The 20176-nt window shown below is 52.9% G+C and overlaps 1 protein-coding gene across 2 annotated transcripts in view; it reads right to left on the bottom strand.

Moving 5' to 3' along the window:
- GPR137B (G protein-coupled receptor 137B) overlaps window positions 1–19964 on the bottom strand; it is a 68656-nt gene extending 48692 nt beyond the window's left edge. The window contains exon 1 of one of the 2 annotated variants that reach the window (XM_058430382.1): window positions 19438–19964. In XM_058430382.1, coding sequence (XP_058286365.1) covers window positions 19438–19851 — 414 coding nt within the window. In that variant the 5' untranslated portion in view covers window positions 19852–19964. The remainder of the gene's footprint in view (window positions 1–19437) is intronic. The other variant, XM_032137742.2, reaches the window with a different exon arrangement.
- Window positions 19965–20176: the final 212 nt, after the last annotated feature.

Genomic DNA, 20176 nt, shown 5'->3' with positions numbered 1-20176 from the left:
GAAAAGTGCATGGAGGTGTGGCAAGCATGAGCAGGTGTGAACCTGCATGTGGACTTAGGAGCGGTGAGGGAGGGGGTGAGGAGAGAAGGTGCTGCAGTAGCCTGGAGCTGGGGAGGGCAGCAGAAGGCCGGGCTGGGGTGCGGACCAGCCAGGAAGAGGCCGCTGTCCAGGGTAAGGGTGCGGAGAGCTTCGGGGGAGCATTGGCACAGCTAGAATGCAGACCTGTGCTGTGAGAGGGGTCCCTGGGGTACAGAGCAGAGCAAAGGCTGCAGACCATGGGTTGATAGAGAAGGTGAAAATGAAGGCAAATCAGAGGCCCTACGTAGATTCATGATGCCTGGGCCTGGAGGGCATGGCAGGGAAATGGAGGGTGACCACTAAGAGGTACGGGGTTCCTTCTGGGGTGGAAAAGGTCTACGGTGGACTGTGCGGTCACTGCGCAACTCTGAATATGGTACACTTCGAGATGGGGACAGCACAGAAAATGTGAATTATATCTCAATAAAGCTGTTATTTAAAAAAAACAAAAAGACAAAAAAAAAAAAACCTAAGAGTAGGGAGGAGGTCAAAGAGCAGTCCTCTCAGTGGTCAAGGCCTCAAAGACTGCAGGGGAGAGAGGCCCCGGGCAAGAGATAGTCAGGGTGTCCAGTGCGGCTGAGAGGCTGGACCACTTCACCTTAAGCTGCCACAGGGCCTGGCCAAGGGCAGGCTTGGCTGACGGGGAGGCTAGAGGGGGAACGGGCAGGCCCTGGATGGCAGCAGGAGGAAGTGGGAGCAGTGAGTCAATTCAAGAGCATAAACTGCTTTCCAAAAGCGCATGTTTGTGAAATGCAAGAGAGAGGTTCTTCAGGGGGTCCGGACCTTGTTTTTAAGATGGGGAGACCTGAGCATGCTTGCGGACAGACAGAAGGAACCTGGGTCCCGAGAAGGGCAGACAGGGAGAAGCAGGAGGCAGGGAAGGGTGGAGGGCCGAGAAACTGAGGCAGCAGGGAGGGGTCTGAGGGAGCATGGCAGGGACAGCCACGGGGGTGCCATCTGCCTAATGACAGGGACCCCAGGGGAAGTGAGGTTGGGTTGGAGAGTCCCAGCTGGTTCTTGGGGAACCCGATCAGGAACTGAATGGTCGGTAAATGAGCCCCACTTCCTTTCCCTCCCCTTCCTTGGGCTCCACACAGCCTCTGAAAATACCAGGGTTTTTCAGGGCTTCCCCCATTATGGCAAAAAGGATGGGAGGACAGGGGAGGGGAGCAGAATCAGGCGTGAAGGAGAAAGAAGAAATTGCAGCTACTTTCATCAGAAACCCTGAAGCTTGTCATCTGGTGAAAATAAAGCATTTCTCCCTAATGGCAAATTCCTTTCGGTTTTAACATTGTTTCTTCTGCTTTTCAAAGTCCCACCTAGAACCTCAGCAGAACCTAGAATAGATCTGGGGATGGCGCTGTGGGTGATGCTGGCTTTTTGACTGTTGAAGGCTGAGCTGCGGCTGGGAGATGTCGCCAGCTGGCCACTGTCGGGCGCTGGGGAATGTTCGAGAGCCCTCATGGGCTTTCCGCACCACCCGCTCCCACAGTGGGCCAAGGCCTCCTCATGCCGGACCTGTGGGCGACCTGTGCCCCCTCGGTAACCCAGGCCTTCACCCCATCCTTTCGGATGACACAGGAGGGCCTAGAGCTCTGCATGTGACGTACTTGTTTCGACAGAAGCAGAAAGGCCTTTGAGCAGCTGCTGGACTCTGCCCCCTGCCCTCATAAATCAGTCTGTTCACGCGTCACTGATTTGTTCCCACCCTTTGAACTCCTGCTTGCCTATGTTTTCTTTTTCTTTTTCTTTTTTTTTTTTTTTCCTGCAACCTCTGCCTCCCAGATTCAAGTGATTCTCCTGCCTCAGCCTCCCGGGTAGCTGGGATTACAAGCACCCGCCACCATGCCTGGCTCATTTTTGTATTTCTACAAATACAAAAAGAGACGGGGTTTCACAATGTTGATCAGGCCGGTCTTGAACTCCTGACCTCGTGATCTGCCTGCCTTGGCCTCCCAAAGTGCTGGGATTACAGGCATGAGCCACCCCGCCCAGCCTATTTTTTCAACTACTAACTCAAGTTGACATTTGCTGTCTTACAATCTTTGTTTGTTTGTTTGTTTGTTTGTTTTTAAGAGACGAGGTCTTGCTGTCACCTAGGCTGGAGTGCAGTGGTGCCACCATAGCTCATTGCAGCCTCCATCTTCCTGGGCTCCAGGGATCCTCCTGCCTTAACCTCCTGAGTAGCTGAGACTATGTACTGGTGCAGGTCAAATGCCTGGCTAACTTATTTTATTTTTTAGAGATGATGTCTCCCTACATTGCCCAGGCTGGTCTTGAACTCCTAGACTCAAGTGATCCTCCCATCTCAGCCTTCTGAGTAGCTGGGTTACAATCATTTTCTCTAATGTCTTAGTGGTGTTTCTGGCAGAAATGTCCCCTGCTATTCTTTGTGGGTATGACAGTGTCTCCTGTGCAGTCAGCAAAACTCAACAGAAGTCACCTCCAATGTCCCTGGAGGCAGTGCCTGTGATGTGCCAACAAAGCACTATGCTTCCAACCTGCGCTTGATTCAGAATCTCTGCAGCCATTTTACTTTATAAATCCTCTCCCCTAAGCCAGGACCCACATCTGGACACCCTAGTGTCTCCACTTCTGTGCCACCACTTGGACACTTCATAATCCCCCTATCCTTAAAAGGGGGTGCATCCTGATCCTAGCTGCCTGTGGGCTGAGACTCCTGAGGTGACCCTCACAGTAACTAAGGGGTCTGAAACTCTGCGTTCACCAAGCGTAGACTCCAGATTAAAGAAACCAGTCTCTATCACACACGCTGGTTCAAAACGTATGTAGGCAAATTCATCTGAAAATATTACAAATGCATGGCAGGCTGAAACTTTATATTATAAAATAGCTTATGTATATACAAAAAACAACAGCAAATACTCATGCACCCAGCACTCCATCCTTAATACTTTGCCACGCTTGCTCCAGCTATGTTTTGTTTGTTTCTGAGGCAGAGTTTCACTTTTGTCGCCCAGGCTGGAGTGCAGTGGTGCCATCTCGGCTCACTGCAACCTTGCCTCCTGGGTTCAAGCGATTCTCATGCCTCAGACTCCCGAGTAGCTGGGATTATAGGCATGTGCAACCACACCCAGAAAATCTTTGTATTTTTAGTAGAGACGGGGTTTCACCATGTTGGCCAGGCTGGTCTCGAACTCCTGACCTCAGGTGATCCACCCACCTCAGCCTCCCAAATTGTTGGGATTACAGGCATGAGCCACCATGCCCAGCCCCAGCTGTGGTTTAATAAATAAAAATGACACAGCTGGAGCTCCCAGCCTACCCCCTCCTGGTGCCATTCGCTCCCAGGAAATTAATCACTATCCTGAAATTTGGTGTTTTTATGCCTAGGCAGTCTTTCACTAGATAAACCTGGATTCGTGAATGATACAGAGTACTGTCCTGTACGGTTTTGCACTTTATATGAATGCATTAATACCTTCCATAGCCTTCTGCAGTTTGTTTATTCCCCCATGATTATGTGTTTGGAACGTATCTAGGTTGATACACACAGTTCTAGCTCATGCATCTTCACTAAGGCACAGTACAGTTGGCCCCTGGGCAGCATGGGTTTGAACTGCATGGGTGAACCTATACATGGATTTTTTTCAGCTGAATGGGAATCAAAACTATGATGTTCTCAGGATGTAAAACCTGAGTATAAGGAGGACCAACTCTTTGTACATGCAGGTTGTACAGGGATGTGAGTATGTGGGGCTCTGAGCATACTTCGGGGTCCTGGAACCAGTCCCCCACGTATACTGACAGATGACACTACTCCTATATAACAGGCCACAGCTGTGTAGCCCTCTCTGACAGAGGGACACAGAAGGATGGTTAAGAGTGTGGAATCGGGCCAGGCGCGGCGGTTCACGCCTGTAATCCCAGCACTTTGGGAGGTGGATCACAAGGTCAGGAGATCAAGCCCATCCTGGCTAACACGGTGAAACCCCGTCTCTACTAAATATATAAAAAATTAGCCGGGCATGGTGGCGGGCGCCTGTAGTCCCAGCCACTCGGGAGGCTGAGGCAGGAGAATGGCGTGAACCCGGGAGGCGGAGCTTGCAGTGAGCGGAGATCGCGCCACTGCACTCCAGCCTGGGCGACTGAGCGGGACTCCGTCTCAAAAAAAATAAATAAAATAAAATAAAAAAACAGTGTGGAATCTGGAGCTGGCTTACCTGGGCTTGAATCCTGGCTCCACCAATTATCAGCTGTGTGGCCTTGGAAAAGTCACTTGACCGCTCTGTGCCTCAAGTACCTCACCTGTAAAATGAGACTAATAACACCATCCACCAGGTTTTCATAAGCATTTGGTGAATTCATAGACATGTAGAGCACTTGGACAAATGCCTGCCACCTAGTAAGTACCACGTGGGTGGCTGCAACCCCTGTTGTTGGTATTATTAGTCCTTATACATGTTCCCAAACCATGATTCTAAACGCACAGCTACTAAACTGTGACCACAGACGGTTTCTTAACCATAAAAGGAACTTTCATACTGAAAAAGGTTAAGAACCACTGATGCATTCGATATTTGCTCTCCTGGTCCCTCTGCGCTACCCACTTCCTGATATATTAGGGAAATTATGCAAACCCCAAGGCCCTGGTCTCCCCAGGCAACAGTCATTAGTCAGCTGCTTCAGTCTGTTCCCACATGCTGAGCATCCTCACTCAGCGGAGCAGGGTGACAAGACAGTCAGTCCCCGAAACCCAGATGCCGGAGTTCTCCTTTCTGCAGGGTTCCCTGAAGACACACAAGGCGGCTCTGCGGTGGGGAGGGGATCTGCACTTGAGGCTGAGTCTCCAAGACAGTGCAAGCAAGGGCGGGGCCCCTATGCCTGCGTTAGGATGTTCTTTCCTTCCAAACGTCAGCTGTGGGCTATAGGTCCAGGGACTCAGGACCTGGATAACCACCACCGCAGCCCCACTCATAGTCCTGTGTCCGTGGCAGTGAAGGTAACTGGCCAGAAAAGGCAAGCGAGCACGCTGTCCATGCCATCAAGTTCTGGGAGGCGGTGGCCTGAAGCCAAGGTGTGCCTGGTCTGTGTCCCAGGCTGGCCAGGTGTGAGAGGGGTCACTGGAATACAGGGTCAGGTGTTCACCGCATCACCTCCCACCTTTGACCTTGGCAAGCATGTGGCCCAAGAAGCTGGTCCTGCCTGCTCCTGGCCATCGTGCTGGCCCTTGGAATGTGGGCACCCCAGACTTCAGTGAGCTTCTTCCCATGTGATCAGAGGCCAATCATGATTGCTGCTCTGGATTTCCATAGACCTCGGAGCTCCCTGGATGTGTTTGCAGCCTTCTCTGGCCCTCCTGAGAGCTCCGCTGCGTGGTCCTGTTTGGCTCACCTGGCGCCTATGATCCTTCCTCAGGTGTATGCATGTGTGTTTGCGTGCGTGTGTGTGTGCATGTGTGTGTGTGCACGTTTGTGTATGTGTGTGCGTGTTTGTGTATGTGCACCCCACAAGGCAGGAGCTCAGCTCCCACCCAGAATGTCCCTACCTTGGTCCTCACAAGGCATTCTTCATTTCATAAGTGATAATGGGATAACAGTCTTTACCTTTATAGATAAAGGGCATCTCCACTCACTGTCCCCCTTCCCAACAGCTCCTCTTCTCCTTCCTGCTCCCAGCAGCCCAGCTCTCCGGGCAGCAAGCACCTCTCTCCTCCTCCACCCCTCCATCGGCTCACGAGAGCCTCCCTGAGCCCCATAAACTGAGCTTGACTCCATCCAATGGCGCCAATGCAGGCTGGCCATCCAGAAGGCAGAACTCGGGGTGGCCCTGAGCCCCCACATTGATAAGTCAGCCCAGCAGGCAGCCCGCGAGGAGGCTGGACTCCAGAGAGCACACCTCCCACCCACACCCTCTGTGGCTCTCGAAGTCAACCTAAAGCCACACCAAACGGCGTCCTTCAGTCTCCCTGCTTTTCTGAATTGTCTCTTGTCCCCTGAGCACCTGGATTCAGAGACGAGGCTGGTCAACCCCCAGGAACCTACTTGTCGGTTCCTGGTTAGCTCTGTTGACCTTTCTAGGCCTCAGTGTCTATCTGCGAGGTGAAAGCATTAGGACAAATATTCATTAAGCTGCTTCTACTTTGATAGCTCCATGACTTGAAGTTCCCTCCCAGGGGCAGCCCGTGTCCTCCGCCCTGGAAGCCCCGCAGGAACGGCTGCGGCCCGGCCGATTCAGCCACAGAAGCGCACCAACCTGCCCGCCTGCCCGTGGCCTGAGTGGAGTCCGTCTTGGCATCAGTTCCGCGCAGAGATGGAGGCAGATAATTCTGACCAGCCTCCCTGGCAGGATTCTCTCTCTTTGGCCTTGGGAATGACAAGGGCTGTGGCCACACAAGGCCCTACCATCATTGTTATGTTTCTTAACTGCTCAGCCACAAATTACAGTTCACAGTTTACCAGCCAGGGCCCTGCCCCTAATTGTTCTAAATGTACTTAAGGAAGGTGACACATTAGAAGCACAGACAGACGCGTTTCTCCCGGTGGCAAGCGCTGGCCTGCTGGGCCCTATGGCAGGAGGGTCCCAGGCCACATGCGGCAGTGTGCGGTGTCGTACCATTGTGCCCTGATCCTTGCTGGCAAATGATGCAAAACTACAAAATAAATTCGCAGGGAAAATACCCCAGTTTGTCTTTTCCCCTCCTCACAAAATAACTTTCTGCTTCAGAAGTGAGGAGAATTCTGAGGTTTTACGATGCCCTGGGAACTCTTGCCCTTGCCGGACGTGTCTGGTATTAAATGACGCTCCCTGTGTCCTGCCACCGAGAGAATGAACATGTGGCCTCCTCGAGGGGAAGCCATGTGAGTAACGGGGGAAGCTCCTCACTGGGGGTGGGGACTTGGTCTGCTCCTGACACTGTCCCAGCTCACTGGGGCCTTCGGGAACAGCAACCAGGATGGCAGGGGACACACCCACGTTCCTCCAGGAATAATGAAAAAAACTGGGACTAGCTGACCCCAAGCAGAGAGAACTCGGGGAAGACACAATATATGCTGTCAAAGCCGCGACAGGCCACGTGTCCTGGGGGAACGGATGACGCGTGCTGTGCACGGCCCCAGGGCGCAGGAGTGGGAGTTACCCAGCACCACCCTTCCATCCTCATGTTGGTCTGGACCCCACGATTCGCTGAGAACAAACCCAGGCAGACCAGAAATTCCAGCTTACCTGGAGCAGGGCCCAGGAGGACACGGAGTCTGGGGGCTTCCACGCACACAACCCAAGACTAGCCAGGGGCCCAACCTGGTTGGCCCAGAATCTGGTTCTGGTGAGAATACACCTGCTACGTCAACCTAAACCTAAGCCTTCACTTCCTGGTGGCACCCAAGGAAGGGGCCCTAGGAGCAGGACCAGGGCAATGGTGGGTGGAAACCCAACAGCCCAAGTCACAGGTGGCGGCTTCCACCAAGAAGTCCCTCCACAGCCATCCTGGCATCACTTCATAGTGAATATCTGTGTTTGGGAAATATTTTGATTTCATTACAGTGAGATTTTTTAATTGGATTTGACTTTCATTTAAATAGCAGCAAAAACCACTGGTTCTTTTTAAAACATGTATCCTAGAGGGGGACTCACAGAGATGAAGGAATGAACTAAGTCTTCAACTTTCCACTGAAAACATCTCACTCTTCATATCTCTACTGTAAGGACAGCCACTAAGTCACATCGGCCAGTCAATCGCACAATGGAGAAGTCATTGACATGAAGTCTGTTTTCCCCGCTCAAGGCTAAGTTCCACACAGGGAGAATCTAAGTTTGACCTTAAACAGTCTGCACAGTGTCTGGCACACAACAAGCACTCAAACACATGTGATGAAACAACCTAAATGTCCATCAACGGATGAATGGATAAATAAAATGTGGTCTCTATCCATGCAGCGCAATATTATTTAACCTTATAAAGGAATGAAGTTCTGATAAATGTTACAATGTGATGAACCTCAAAACACTATGCTAGGAGAAAGGAGACGTACAAGAATACACATTGGATGATTCCTTTGATATGAAATATTAAGGATAGGTAAATCCAGAGATAGAAAGCAGATGGGTGGCTGCCAGGGGCTGAGGCGACGGGGACTGAGGAGTGATTGCTTAATGGCCATAAAGTTTCCTTTGGGGGTGATAAAAATGTTCTGGAACTAGATAGAAGAGACAGCGGCACAATACTGTGCATGTACTGAACATCACTCAGCTGCATGCATTCAATGGTTGATTTCATATTGTGTCAATTTGGCTTCAATACGTCTTTTATTTGGTTTTTTGTTTTTTTTGTTTGTTGCTTTTTTTTTTTTCCGAGATGGAGTATTGCTCTGTCTCCCTGGCTGCAGTGCAATGGTGTCATCTCGGCTCGCTGCATCTTCCGCCTCCCAGGTTCAAGCAATTCTCCTGCCTCAGCCTCCTGAGTAGCTGGGATTACAGGCGCCCGCCACCGCACCCGGCTAATTTTTGTATTTTTAGTAGAGATGGGGTTTCACCATGTTGGCCAGGCTGGTCTCAAACTCCTGACCTCATGATCCACCCACCTCAGCCTCTCAAAGTGCTGGGATTATAGACGTGAGCCACCGCACTTAGCCCGATACACTTTTTTTCTTTTTGAGATGGAGTTTCACTCGTCACCCAGGTTACAGTGCAACGGCGCGATCTTGGCTCACTGCAACCTCTGCCTCCCTTCAAGCAATTCTCCTGTCTTAGCCTCCTCAACAGCTGGGATTACAGGCACCCACCACGCCTAGCTAATTTTTGTATTTTTGATAGAGATGGGGTTTCACCGTGCTGGCCAGGGTGGTCTGGAACTACCGACCTCAGGTGATCCACCCGCCTCGGCCTCCTAAAGTGCTGGGATTACAGGCATAAGCCACTGTGCCCAGCCCCAGCACATTTTTTTGAGACAGGTCTCGCTCTGTCACCCAGGCTGGAATGCAGTGGTGTGATCTCGGCTCACTGCAGCCTTGATCTCCCAAGTTCAAGCAATCCTCCCACCTCAGCCTCTTGAGTAGCTGGGATTACAGGTGCGTGCCACTATGCTTGGCAAATTTTTTAATTTTTTGTAGAGATGAGATCTCACTATATTGCCCAGGATAGTCTTGAACTCCTGGGCTCAAGCGATCCTCCTGCCTTGGCCTCCCAAAGTGTTGGGATTACAGGCATAAGTCACCACACCCAGCCAATACAATTTTTTTAATTAAAAAAAAAAAACACCTGTTGAATAAATGAAATGAATCTCCATGTTCCAGTTGAACTTTATGTTGCTTTGTAAAAGCTGGGAGGATGAGGCCCTCTCACATGGATAGATGTGTGCTGTCTTCCCAGAAAATGAGTGTGGTCCTAATGGGGCCAGGCTCACGGCACGCCAAGGTTGCTCACACCCTGCCCACTTCCCTCCTTATCTGCCACCACTCATGCACTACAAACGGACCGTCACACAGCCTGAAGGGACAACATGACCTCTGACAGCTACAAAGAAGCTGTGGCAGCAGAGTCCAAGGTGCCAGGGAGAGTAGCCTATGGGGTGGGAGCAGCCCACAGAGCCAACCCCACCGTGTGTGGGGGTTTTTTCACCCTGTGTTTTGCAGACTGTGTAGCTCAGCCTCGCAAGTGTGTATGCCATTTAAAAATCGAGGAGGGAGGCCAGGCGCGGTGGCTCATGCCTGTAATCCCAGCACTTTGGGAGGCAGAGGCAGGTGGATCATGAGGTCAAGAGATCGAGATCATCCTGGCCAACATTGTGAAACCCCATCTCTACTAAAAATACAAAAACTAGCCGGGCATGGTGGCGCGCACCTGTAGTCCCAGCTACTCGGGAGGCTGCGGCAGGAGAATCGCTTGAACCCGGGAGGCAGAGGTTGCAGTGAGCTGAGATTGCGCCACTGCACTCCGGACTGGGTGACACAGCGAGACTCCATCTCAAATAAATAAATAATCAAGGAGGGAGAGAGTGAGCTGATAATATCACATGATGTCAAGACTGCTCCCCAGCCCAGAGAGCCAGGGTGAGGGTCCCTCCTATGTGCCAAACGTGCAGGTGGCTCCCAGCCCTCTCCTTTCTACTTATGTCTGTCCTTCCCAACAGACTGTGGCCCTTCAGGGAAGAAATCCCAACTTCCTATCTCTGATCCCAGACACCTGTGTGTAGGGATCACTACAGCTTGTTCACTGAATGCTTGAAACCATGAAACTCCCTAAACTATGAGAGAAACCGAAGCCTGTTTCTGACTTGCCTTAGCAAAATAATAAAGGTGGTGATAGTGGAGGGGGATCTTGGTGACAAATAATGAGTCTGTCCTAACCCAGGGGTCAGCACACTACAGCCTGCAGGCTAAGTCCATCCCACAGGCTGCTTCAGTAAAGCCCGTGAGCTAAGACGGGTTTTCACCATTTTAATGCATTGCGTTTGCTGTTGTTGTTTTAAAAAAAGGAATATGCGGCCGGGCGGGGTGGCTCACGCCTGTAATCCCAGTACTTTGCAAGGCCGAGGTGGGCGGATCACGAGGTGAAGAGATCGAGACCACCCTGGCGAACATGGTGAAATCCCGTCTCTACTAAAAATACAAAAATTAGCCGGGCATGGTGGCACACACCTGTGGTCCCAGCTACTTGAGAGGCTGAGGCAGGATAATTGCCTGAACCTGGGAGGTGGAGGTTGCAGTGAGCTGAGATCGCACCACTGCACTCCAGCTTGGCAACAGAGCAAGACTCATCTCAAAAAAAAAAAAAAAAAAAGAATATGCAACAGAGACCATATGTGGCTCACAGGCCTAAAATCCTGACCCACATAGGCTTGAGGTAATCAACCCACTTGCAGAGTAAAACCATTTGGGCTTCATCTGTCCTCATGGGTTAATGGACTCTAAACTTCAGCTGCAGGAAACATAAAAAGTGAAATATTTATGAGCCTCTGCAGCCCTCGGGGAATGCCTGCTGTCCCAGGTACTGTCTAAACAGTCTGCTGGGGCTATTTCTGTACTGACAGAACTGGCCGGCCAAAATGTCAGGACCCAGACAGACCTTCCAACCAGGAAGTGGCTTTCCTCTTCTCACTGGAAACGCAAGGCCAACAAGAACAGCCTGACAAAAGCGGCTCTTGGGATCACATGACTTTGTTGTTTGCAAAACCCTAAGACGCTTGCAGTGAGATTTTGTAGAGGGCCTTGGATCTTGCAAATGTTCCTCTCTGGGCAGACCTCCCCTCACTGTCATGACCCCTGCCCTCCACTCTCCGCCACTCAATGCTGAGCAGCTAGCCTGGGGCTCAGAGGGCGGGCACAGCAGCAGCGGGACAGCCATGGCTGGGCCCCGGAACTCCCCTGAGAACCTGCACTAGCCTCAGGACAGCGCTCCGGCCCTGCCTCCCTGCTGGTCACTATCAGTTCTGCCTGTCTGACTACGGAAAGGCACGTGAGCAAGAAGCTGTAGCAAAGCCTGCAAGTGCCACAGTGTTCGGAGCTGACAGTAGGGCCCTCCTGATGGTGACCCGGCAGCAGCCTCACAATAGCCTCTGCTGTGGGGAAGGCCAGGCTTCCTGCGTGGTCACTGGGGTTGGATGCTGAATGTGCTGTGAGGGGCCTAATTGTTCCCCGAGTGCTGAGGGCATTAACAGGATTTAGCTCCCCCTCGGTTGGCAGGGCATCACCGAGGCAATGATGTGGCCACAGCCTCGGCTGCAGAGAGAAGAGCACGCTGCCATGGCTCGAGGAGAGGGCTCGGGCAACTGGGCTGTATATTTAGAAAGTGGCCTGCGGGGAGGTGCTGGGGGTGAGTGACAGACCAAATGAAAATAAGGAAACCTTTCCACACACACAGGCACACACGTGCACAGACACACGCACAGGCACATACACACACACACAGGCAAAGACACACACAGGCACAGACACACACAAACACAGGCACACACACACACAGGCACACACAGGCACAGACACACACACAGGCACATACACAGACACACACAAACGGGCACACACATGCACAGACACAGAGGCACACACAGGCACAGACATACACAGGCACACACAGGCACAGACACACACACAGGCACATACACACACATGCACAGACACTCAGAGACCCACACAGACACAGGCACACAGAGGCAGGCAAGCACACACAGGTACACACACAGGCACACATAGACCCCACACACACACAGGTGCACACAGGCACACACGCATATGCACATACACACACACAGGTGCACGTAGCCACACAGCACAGGCACACATGTACATACACACACAGGTGCACACAGGCACACATGCACATACAGACACATACAAAGGTGCACACCTAGGCGCACACACGGCTCTGACTGGCCATCAGCCCACTGAGCTGGCTCCGCAGGGAGCCAGTGCCAGGGGCTGAGGCCATGGGCGCAGGACCCAGAAGCCAGGCTGAGCACAGTCCTTGCCCTTGGCCCGCCTTGTCTGTTTCCTGAGCCTCTTACTTCTTCACAATCACCAACAGGCCTAGAAGCTTCCCTCTTCACAACTCCTAGACTAGGGCCTGGCACATGACACGTATTTGATAAACATGTCTTGACTAAACTGACTGCCAAGAGCCACAGCCGAAGCCCCTTACTCCTACAATCACCCACGTCCCTTTCCTGGTGAGCGTGGGGGACTAGTTCCTGGATTCGATTTTCAGGGGACTCTTAATTCCCCACCAGCAAGAATGAGGACTATGACCCACTTCAAGTCAGGGTGTGGCATGTGTAGCAAGCACGGATCGGTCAGTCTGAAACACGGGACTTGTCCTGCCTCTGCACACCTGGCTGGGCTGCTGGACCCCCAGTGCCTTCTGTTCTCATGTCAGGCACTGCGATTAGGCTTGCCACATGCTCCCTACGGGTGTGCCAAGAGTCACCACCGTTTTTACAAACAGAAGAGTTGCTGTTTGGTGGAAACGTAATTTTGACGGCACAGTGGGCTGGAAAAGGGCAGGGTCGGCCCGGGGATCTGACCTTCAGGACAGTGGCTGGGTGTCGAAGCAAGAGCCCGGGTTCACAGCTGTAGGCAACATACAGTGAGAATCTCAGCTAAGGGAGAAGAGCAAAGGGATTCAGGACATGCGGCATCTCCTTTAACCCACGCCAACCCGTGGGATGAGTATTACGGTTTCTGTCTCCCTGGTGAAGCAGCAGCCTCGGAGAGGTGGTAACCGGCCATGGGACCCACACTGGAGGCAAAGCCCGGATTGGAACACAGATCTGCACCCAGGGACCCCGGCTCCTTCACTCCCAGGGCTGCCTCTTCATTCATAAGGCTTTGCTGGCCTAGTGCCCATGAAGAGCTCCCAACACCGACCATGAGCCCCTCCCATGAGCCGCAGGCCCTCACCACGAGCCCCTGGCACCATCCCACAGGACCACATGACTCACGAACCATCCCCGCTGCAGCTGAGTGTAGGGTGTGGAAGTCCCTAGCTGAGTTTCAGAACAGAAAAGACCAGACCCCAATAAATGTCAGCTTCCCATCTGCCCTCCAAGGCGTTGTGAGGTCTCAGGTCTCAGTTCCCACATCAGTGTCCATTCATCACAGCACCTCTCCCCACGGACAGAACTCGCTTCTCCATCTCCTTCCGCAAACCACGTGACTGCAATGGCAGGAGTTTGTCATAGGGCCCAAGACAAAGCTGAACCAGCCTGTTCCATTCTGCCCAACTCGGGAACCTGGAGAGTCTGAGTTCCAGGCTGGGAATTCCGAGGAAGAAGGGCTGGGATACACGGCTGCCGAGGTGTCACCGAGCCCACCGCCACACCAACTTCTGCCCCTGCAGGGCACAGACCTGTCTGCCCAGGAGCTGCCTGGGCACAGAAGCTACCGCTTTTGCTTCTGAGCCTCTATCCTGAAACCTGGAGGTGGAAGGCACCACAATTCCTCATGAGCAGAGACCCCTGCCTGCCTCAGGTTTCAGAGTCCGGCCCCTCTCTAAAGCCCCCATTAAAATGGCGATTTGACACAGTGCTTAGAACAGGCTCTGAGTCAAAGGCCTTGGTGCAAAGCCTTGGTCCCGCCACTTCCTCATGCAGCCGGGAGCAGAAGTTCAGCTGTTCCCCAAAGCTGGCACAAGGAGCCACAGCTGGAAACAGCAGGTACTCAGCACTCCATGTTCCAAACATTTGGGGCCAGACAGATACTGCACACAGATGGCCTGGAGAGAGTTAGCAGAACCAGTCCCACCACAGCCACCTCCCCATGTTCCCAGGCTGAACTGGAAGGTGGAGAGTGGAGACGGAGAAAAAGAGTTAACAGCCTGCTACCAGCAGGGCACCTCACCCCAGGTCAGAAAGGGGAAAGACACATGGACACTGCTCACAGGGATTGGGCAGGAAGGGGGCCCGGGCAGATGCTTGCTGAGCTGGGACTGTTTGCAGATGGAGTCCCAGTGAAGCCTGACCTGTGCCCTGGTGATCTGGAGGCACCAGGCACTTGGAGGGTGATGCTTGCGTCCACCCAGGATTTTTACAGGTGGGAGGGCCCCTAGGCAGGCAAGGAGTGAAAAGCAGCCAGGTGCAGGGTCCTGAAGACACTAGTTAGGCATCCAGCCTGTCACCCATGTGGCCAAGTGGGAGTGGAGGGGCCTCAGTGATCCCATGGCTTTCTAAGAAAAAGCCCTAAAAGGGCTTTTCAAAAAGGGGCCTAAAGCCATGTGGCTGCCCCTTGAAGAAGGAATTGGGATGGAAGGGAGACCAAAGATGGGGCTAGGAAGAAGCTGAAGTCCATCATGTCAACATGGCCACGTGGCAGAGTTACCCACAGAGGCGGTGCCGGAGCAAGACCAGAGGCCGACAGGCTGGCAGTCACGAGAGAGTGTGTCCCTCCCCTGGGCTGCTGGGAAGACGGAAGGGGAGAGGCTGAGAGCATGGGGCACACCCTCTGCACCAAGCCCTGCAGCTCGAAGCCTGGCTGGCCTTGGACACGGTGGGAGAAGCTTTAAATTAGACGTAAAGATGTAATAAAGGAGTATGGGCCGGGCACAGTGGCTCACACCTGCAATCCCAGCACTTTGGGAAGCCGAGGTAGGAGGATCACCTGAGGTGAGGAGTTCGAAACCAGCCTGGCCCAGATGGTGAAACCCTGTCTCTACTGAAAATACAGAAATTAGCCAGGCATGGTGGGGCACACCTGTAATCTCAGCTACTAAGGAGGCTGAGGCTGGAGAATTGCTTGAATCTGGGAGGCAGAAGGTGCAGTGAGCCAAGATCACACTACTGCAGCCTGGGTGACAGAGCCAGACTCCAAAATAATAACAATAATAATTACCGAGTATGACTAGAAAGCCATAGGATCTGCCTGAGAGGTCATTAGGGGTGGAAAGAGACTTAACATGGCAGAATTTAAAAGCAGTGATTTAGGGGGAAGTAAATCAAATTGAGCTTGCTCATGATCACATTACCCTCAGATGTATACCCAAGGGCAGCTGGGGCTGCGTACTGCAGCATCGTGCGCGTTGCACAGAGGCTCGGTCGGGGCAGTGTGGGCAAGTGTTCTCACCTCTCCAAGCCTCAGTTGGGGGGTAACAGTACCCTCTGGGTCACCAGGGAGGGTGAGATGAGTAAGTAAGGCCCAGGTACAGGGACCCCGCAAAAGGACAAAGGACTGACAACAACAGAAAAAAGCTTCCTCCCCATCTCGGACCTCCCATTCCAGTTCATTCCCAATTCCCAAACTGCCCCACGGCTTCCTTCCCACCGTCCTCTCCTCCTCCCCACCCATCTTCAGCCTCGAGACACCTGCTTCTTCTCAGAGGACTCATGTCTCATTCAAGTCTCCTGATGCTTCAATATCCATTCCCTTCAGTGCCCCAAGTCGTGCCTTAACTATGCTGTATGTATACTTTGATTCTCTGCAACCTGATTTTGCGCTCCTGGAGAACACGAGGTTATTTTTAGAGTTCGGTATGTCTTCCCATTGTTAAGAGGTTTCATGGCCAGGCGCGGTGGCTCACGCCTGTAATCATAGCACTTTGGGAGGCCAAAGTGGGCAGATCACTTCAGGTCAGGAGTTTGAGACCAAGCTGGCTAACATGGCAAAACCCCATCTCTACTAAAAATACAAAAATTAGCCAGATGCAGTGGCAGGTGCCTGTAATCCCAGATACTCGGGAGGCTGAGGCAGGAGAATCGCCTGAATCCAGGAGGCAGAGGTTGCAGTGAACCCAGATCACCACAAAGCAAGGCTCTATCTCAAAAAATAAAATAAAAAGAGGTTTCACATACTGTACATAAAAGACAAACCTCACACTCAGCACAGATGTGCGTTGAATCTCAGCTCCACCATGCACTGAAAGTGTGACCTTGAGCAAGTCATCTACAACCTCTCAGCCTCAGTTTCCTCCTCTGGAAAATGGGGACAATATCATTACTTTCTTCAGAGAGTTCTGGTAAAAATAAATATAACCAATTGCTTAGAAGTGTGCTTTCTTGGCCGGGTGCGGTGGCTCACGCCTGTAATCCCAGCACTTTGGGAGGCCGAGGTGGACAGATCACAAGGTGAAGAGATCAAGACCATCCTGGTCAACATGGTGAAACACTGTCTCTACTAAAAATACAAAAATTAGCTGGGCATAGTGGCACGCACCTGTAGTCCCAGCTACTTGGGAGGCCGAGGTAGGAGAATCACTTGAACCCGGGAGGCGGAGGTTGCAGTGAGCTGAGATCGAAAGTATGCTTTCTTAAACATACTTCTTAATTGTTAGCTGTCAGCCCCTTCTCCAAAAATCACATTTACTTGGTCTGAGATGGGGGCCCAAGCAACAGTCATTCTTAAAGCTCCCCACTTTAGGTAATTCCAATGGTTTGTGTAAGAGAAAGTGGGGGTGAGGGGGAGAGGGGGAGAGAAGGAGACGGGAGGCAGAGCTGGGCTGGTGACAAAAGGCTTTATAACTCCCCAGAAGTATCACAGTTTTGTCACTAAGCCAGAAATGGCTTTGTTCTGCCAGGCTCTGAGATGCCAGCACTCAGAGATGGAGACGTGCCACCTTCTCCAGCCAGCCACCCTGTGCCCTCAGGCGAAATGCCTTTGCTGTGGTGCCTGCAGACCTGGGAGATATAAAGAGTACAGGACCGTGACTTTGGGTCCCTGGGCCAGAGTGGCTCTGTCTGCCCGGTCACTGTTTCCCTTGCTCAGCATTTACTCACCAACCAGCCGATGGTGCAGAAAATGTGCAGCCCGGCCCCTAATCCGGCTCGAAGTCCAGAATTTGCATGTGATTACCAGAGAGCTGTGGCAGTTCCCTACATTTTCCTCTTCCTCCACTGCCCCCCAAAAAGGGGACAAATATAAACAGCTCAATGTGCAATACCACCATTGTCACAGTTCCTGGCGTAACATCACCTCACCTGTCTTTTGCATCTTGCTAGAACCACCTCATTTCAATTACAAAACCCAAGTGTCTGTGCAATGCAGCTGACTGCCTGAACTGGTTTGCAGGTTTAAAGCTAGTACTTGGACAGACAATACACATTATTCTCCGACTGGAAAATATGCTGATACACTGGACTTACAAGAAGTCTCTGAGTGTAGACCGATTTTTAAAACATTATAATATCTACAAAGTATCTGGCCGGGCGCGGTGGCTCACGCTTGTAATCCCAGCACTTTGGGAGGCCGAGGCGGGCGGATCACGAGGTCAGGAGATCGAGACCACGGTGAAACCCCGTCTCTACTAAAAATACAAAAAAAAAATTAGCCGGGCGTGGTGGCGGGCGCCTGTAGTCCCAGTTACTCGGAGAGGCTGAGGCAGGAGAATGGCATGAACCCAGGAGGCGGAGCTTGCAGTGAGCCGAGATCGCGCCACTGCACTCCAGCCTGGGCGACAGAGCGAGACTCCGTCTCAAAAAAAAAAAAACAAAGTATCACATATGCTATTTTTTAGCCAAAAGTACTTCTTCCATATTTTCAGTCAGTGGCTTCCACTGTACCAGAGCAATCCTTCTCCTACTTTTTTTTTTTTTTTTTTTTTTTTGAGACAGGGTCTAGCTCTGTCACTCAGGCTGGAGTGCAGTGGTTCAATCTCTGCTCACTGCAACCTCCGCCTCCTGGGCTCAGCCTCCCACCTCAGCCTCCTGAGTAGCTGGAACTACAGCCTACAGGCGGGCACTACCACACCCAGCTAATTTTTGTACATTTTGTAGAGAGGAAGTTTCGCCATGTTTCCCAGGCTGGTCTCAAACTCAGGGACACAAGCGATCCTCCCGCCTCCGCAATGCTGGGATTACAGGCATGCGCCACCGCATACGGCCTCTTTCTTTTTTGAAATAAGTGACTTTTTCTCAAAAAAAAAAAAAAAAAAGACACTTAAAAGGAATGCGATGTCTGCTTGCACAGGGTCTCTGCCCATCCGACAGTTCTTAAATTACCCTCACCAGGTGACACCGTTGGCGCCTTCCCCTTCGGCAGAGTCCTAGTGAAAATGGACATCGTAGTGCTTGGAAAGCTAATGGGAATCAGAGATGATGATGACGATGATGACGGCGGCACCGCGTTATTAAACCTTTGTGCAACGCTATGCAAAGTATTTGCAAAATGCTCAACAATTACTGCACTCTCATTAAGTCAACCATCACCAGCAAAGCAGCAGTCAAGTTAATTCACGCACTCTCCCATTAGCTTATTTAATAATATGCCCCATAAAATGATTTTCGTGTGGCTGTAAAAGAGCCCCAATCAACTTTTATGGCCTTTTCTTGGGGCCTCTCAGATGAGCTCAGATAGTAAGTCTGATGAGCGGCAGCAGCTCGGAGCTGGGTGTTACCCCAGCCTGCCGTTTAGCAATCCGGTGGAATGAGTTAGTAAGCGGCAGTTCGGTAGAGCTCCTAAGCCAGAGGTTCCAAACATCTCATCAAAACCAACACGGTCTCACCCTGCCAACGCTCAAAAAAGCAGTGTCAGGCCCAAATCTGGAGGCCAACGTGCAGAAGACCTATCCAGGCCGGGAGTTAGGTGCCTTGGGAGGCAGGGCAAATTCTAGAGTTCAGGCCTCCCTTGGGGGCACACCTTCTATCCGTACTAACTGGCGTGTGCAGGCGCTGCTGCTTCGCGCTGAGCACTGAGAAGCGCCCCGAATCCACCGCACGATGCGGAGCCAGGCGCAGCGAGTGACCGGCGGCCCCCAGCCCTCCCCTTCCTTCTCCTTGCCCCTTTTGGGAATGGCAGGGGGGTTCCTATGAGAAATGCCCGCAAACAGGACAGGGTTCGGACAATCCCAGAGCCGGCGCCTTCTCCCTACACTCTCAGCCCTGGGGCCGGACCCGCCCCCGCGGCTGCCATCGCCCCTGCCTCGGGCGCCCCGCGGGGACCACCCCGCCAGGTGAGAGCCTCCAGGAGCCTCTCTGAGACTCACCTGCGTGAAGTACAAGTTCATCAGCGTGAGGGTGAAAAACTGCAGGCACACGGGGAAGCAGTAGAGCAGCCAGAAGACGAAGGGGCTGAGCGAATTGGCCGCCACGAAGTCTTTGAAGTAGAAGGAGAAGAGGACGGTCCGCAGGGAGGCCCAGAAGAGGCAGAGAAAGAGGAAGACGCTCTGGTAGCTGAGCCGCTTGTGGCGGTAGCGCAGCACCAGCCAGAGCTGCACGTAGATGAACACGAAGAGCAGCGCGTAGAACACGGTGTAGACGATGGTGAGGCCGAGCTTCACGTAGGGGGGCACGGCCGGGGTCAGCGTGGGCGGCAGCGAGTCGTTGCGGGCCGGGTCCCACGGCGGGGTCTCCATCGGGCCGGGGGCGCTGCCTCGCGGCCGGGGGCGCTCCGGCCTCATCGGGGCTCACGGCCGCCGCCGCCCCCGCGGGGGTCTCCGCGCATCGCGCTCAGTCTGCAGCCCCGAGACTGGAGGAAAGAAAACAAGCCGCACTTCCTCCCCCGGCACCACATGATTCACTGGGGCGGCCTTTGTCTGCGATTGGCAGCGCCGCGCCCGCCGCCCCCGCGCGCCGACCGGCTCCGCGCGCCCCCGCCCCCTCTCCGGGACCGGGCTTTCGCCGAACCCGGCCCCCCATCCTCGCCACCCGTCCCATGGGGCCCAAGGCAGCCCTCCAGCCCTCCCATGGGCCCCCCCTCTCCCCTCTGCCCCGCTACCCGTCCCC

This window comes from Hylobates moloch, unplaced genomic scaffold (genome assembly GCF_009828535.3).
Source record: "Hylobates moloch isolate HMO894 unplaced genomic scaffold, HMol_V3 SCAFFOLD_18, whole genome shotgun sequence".
Classification (NCBI taxonomy): domain Eukaryota; kingdom Metazoa; phylum Chordata; class Mammalia; order Primates; family Hylobatidae; genus Hylobates; species Hylobates moloch.
This window is presented reverse-complemented; position numbering and strand designations above follow the sequence as displayed.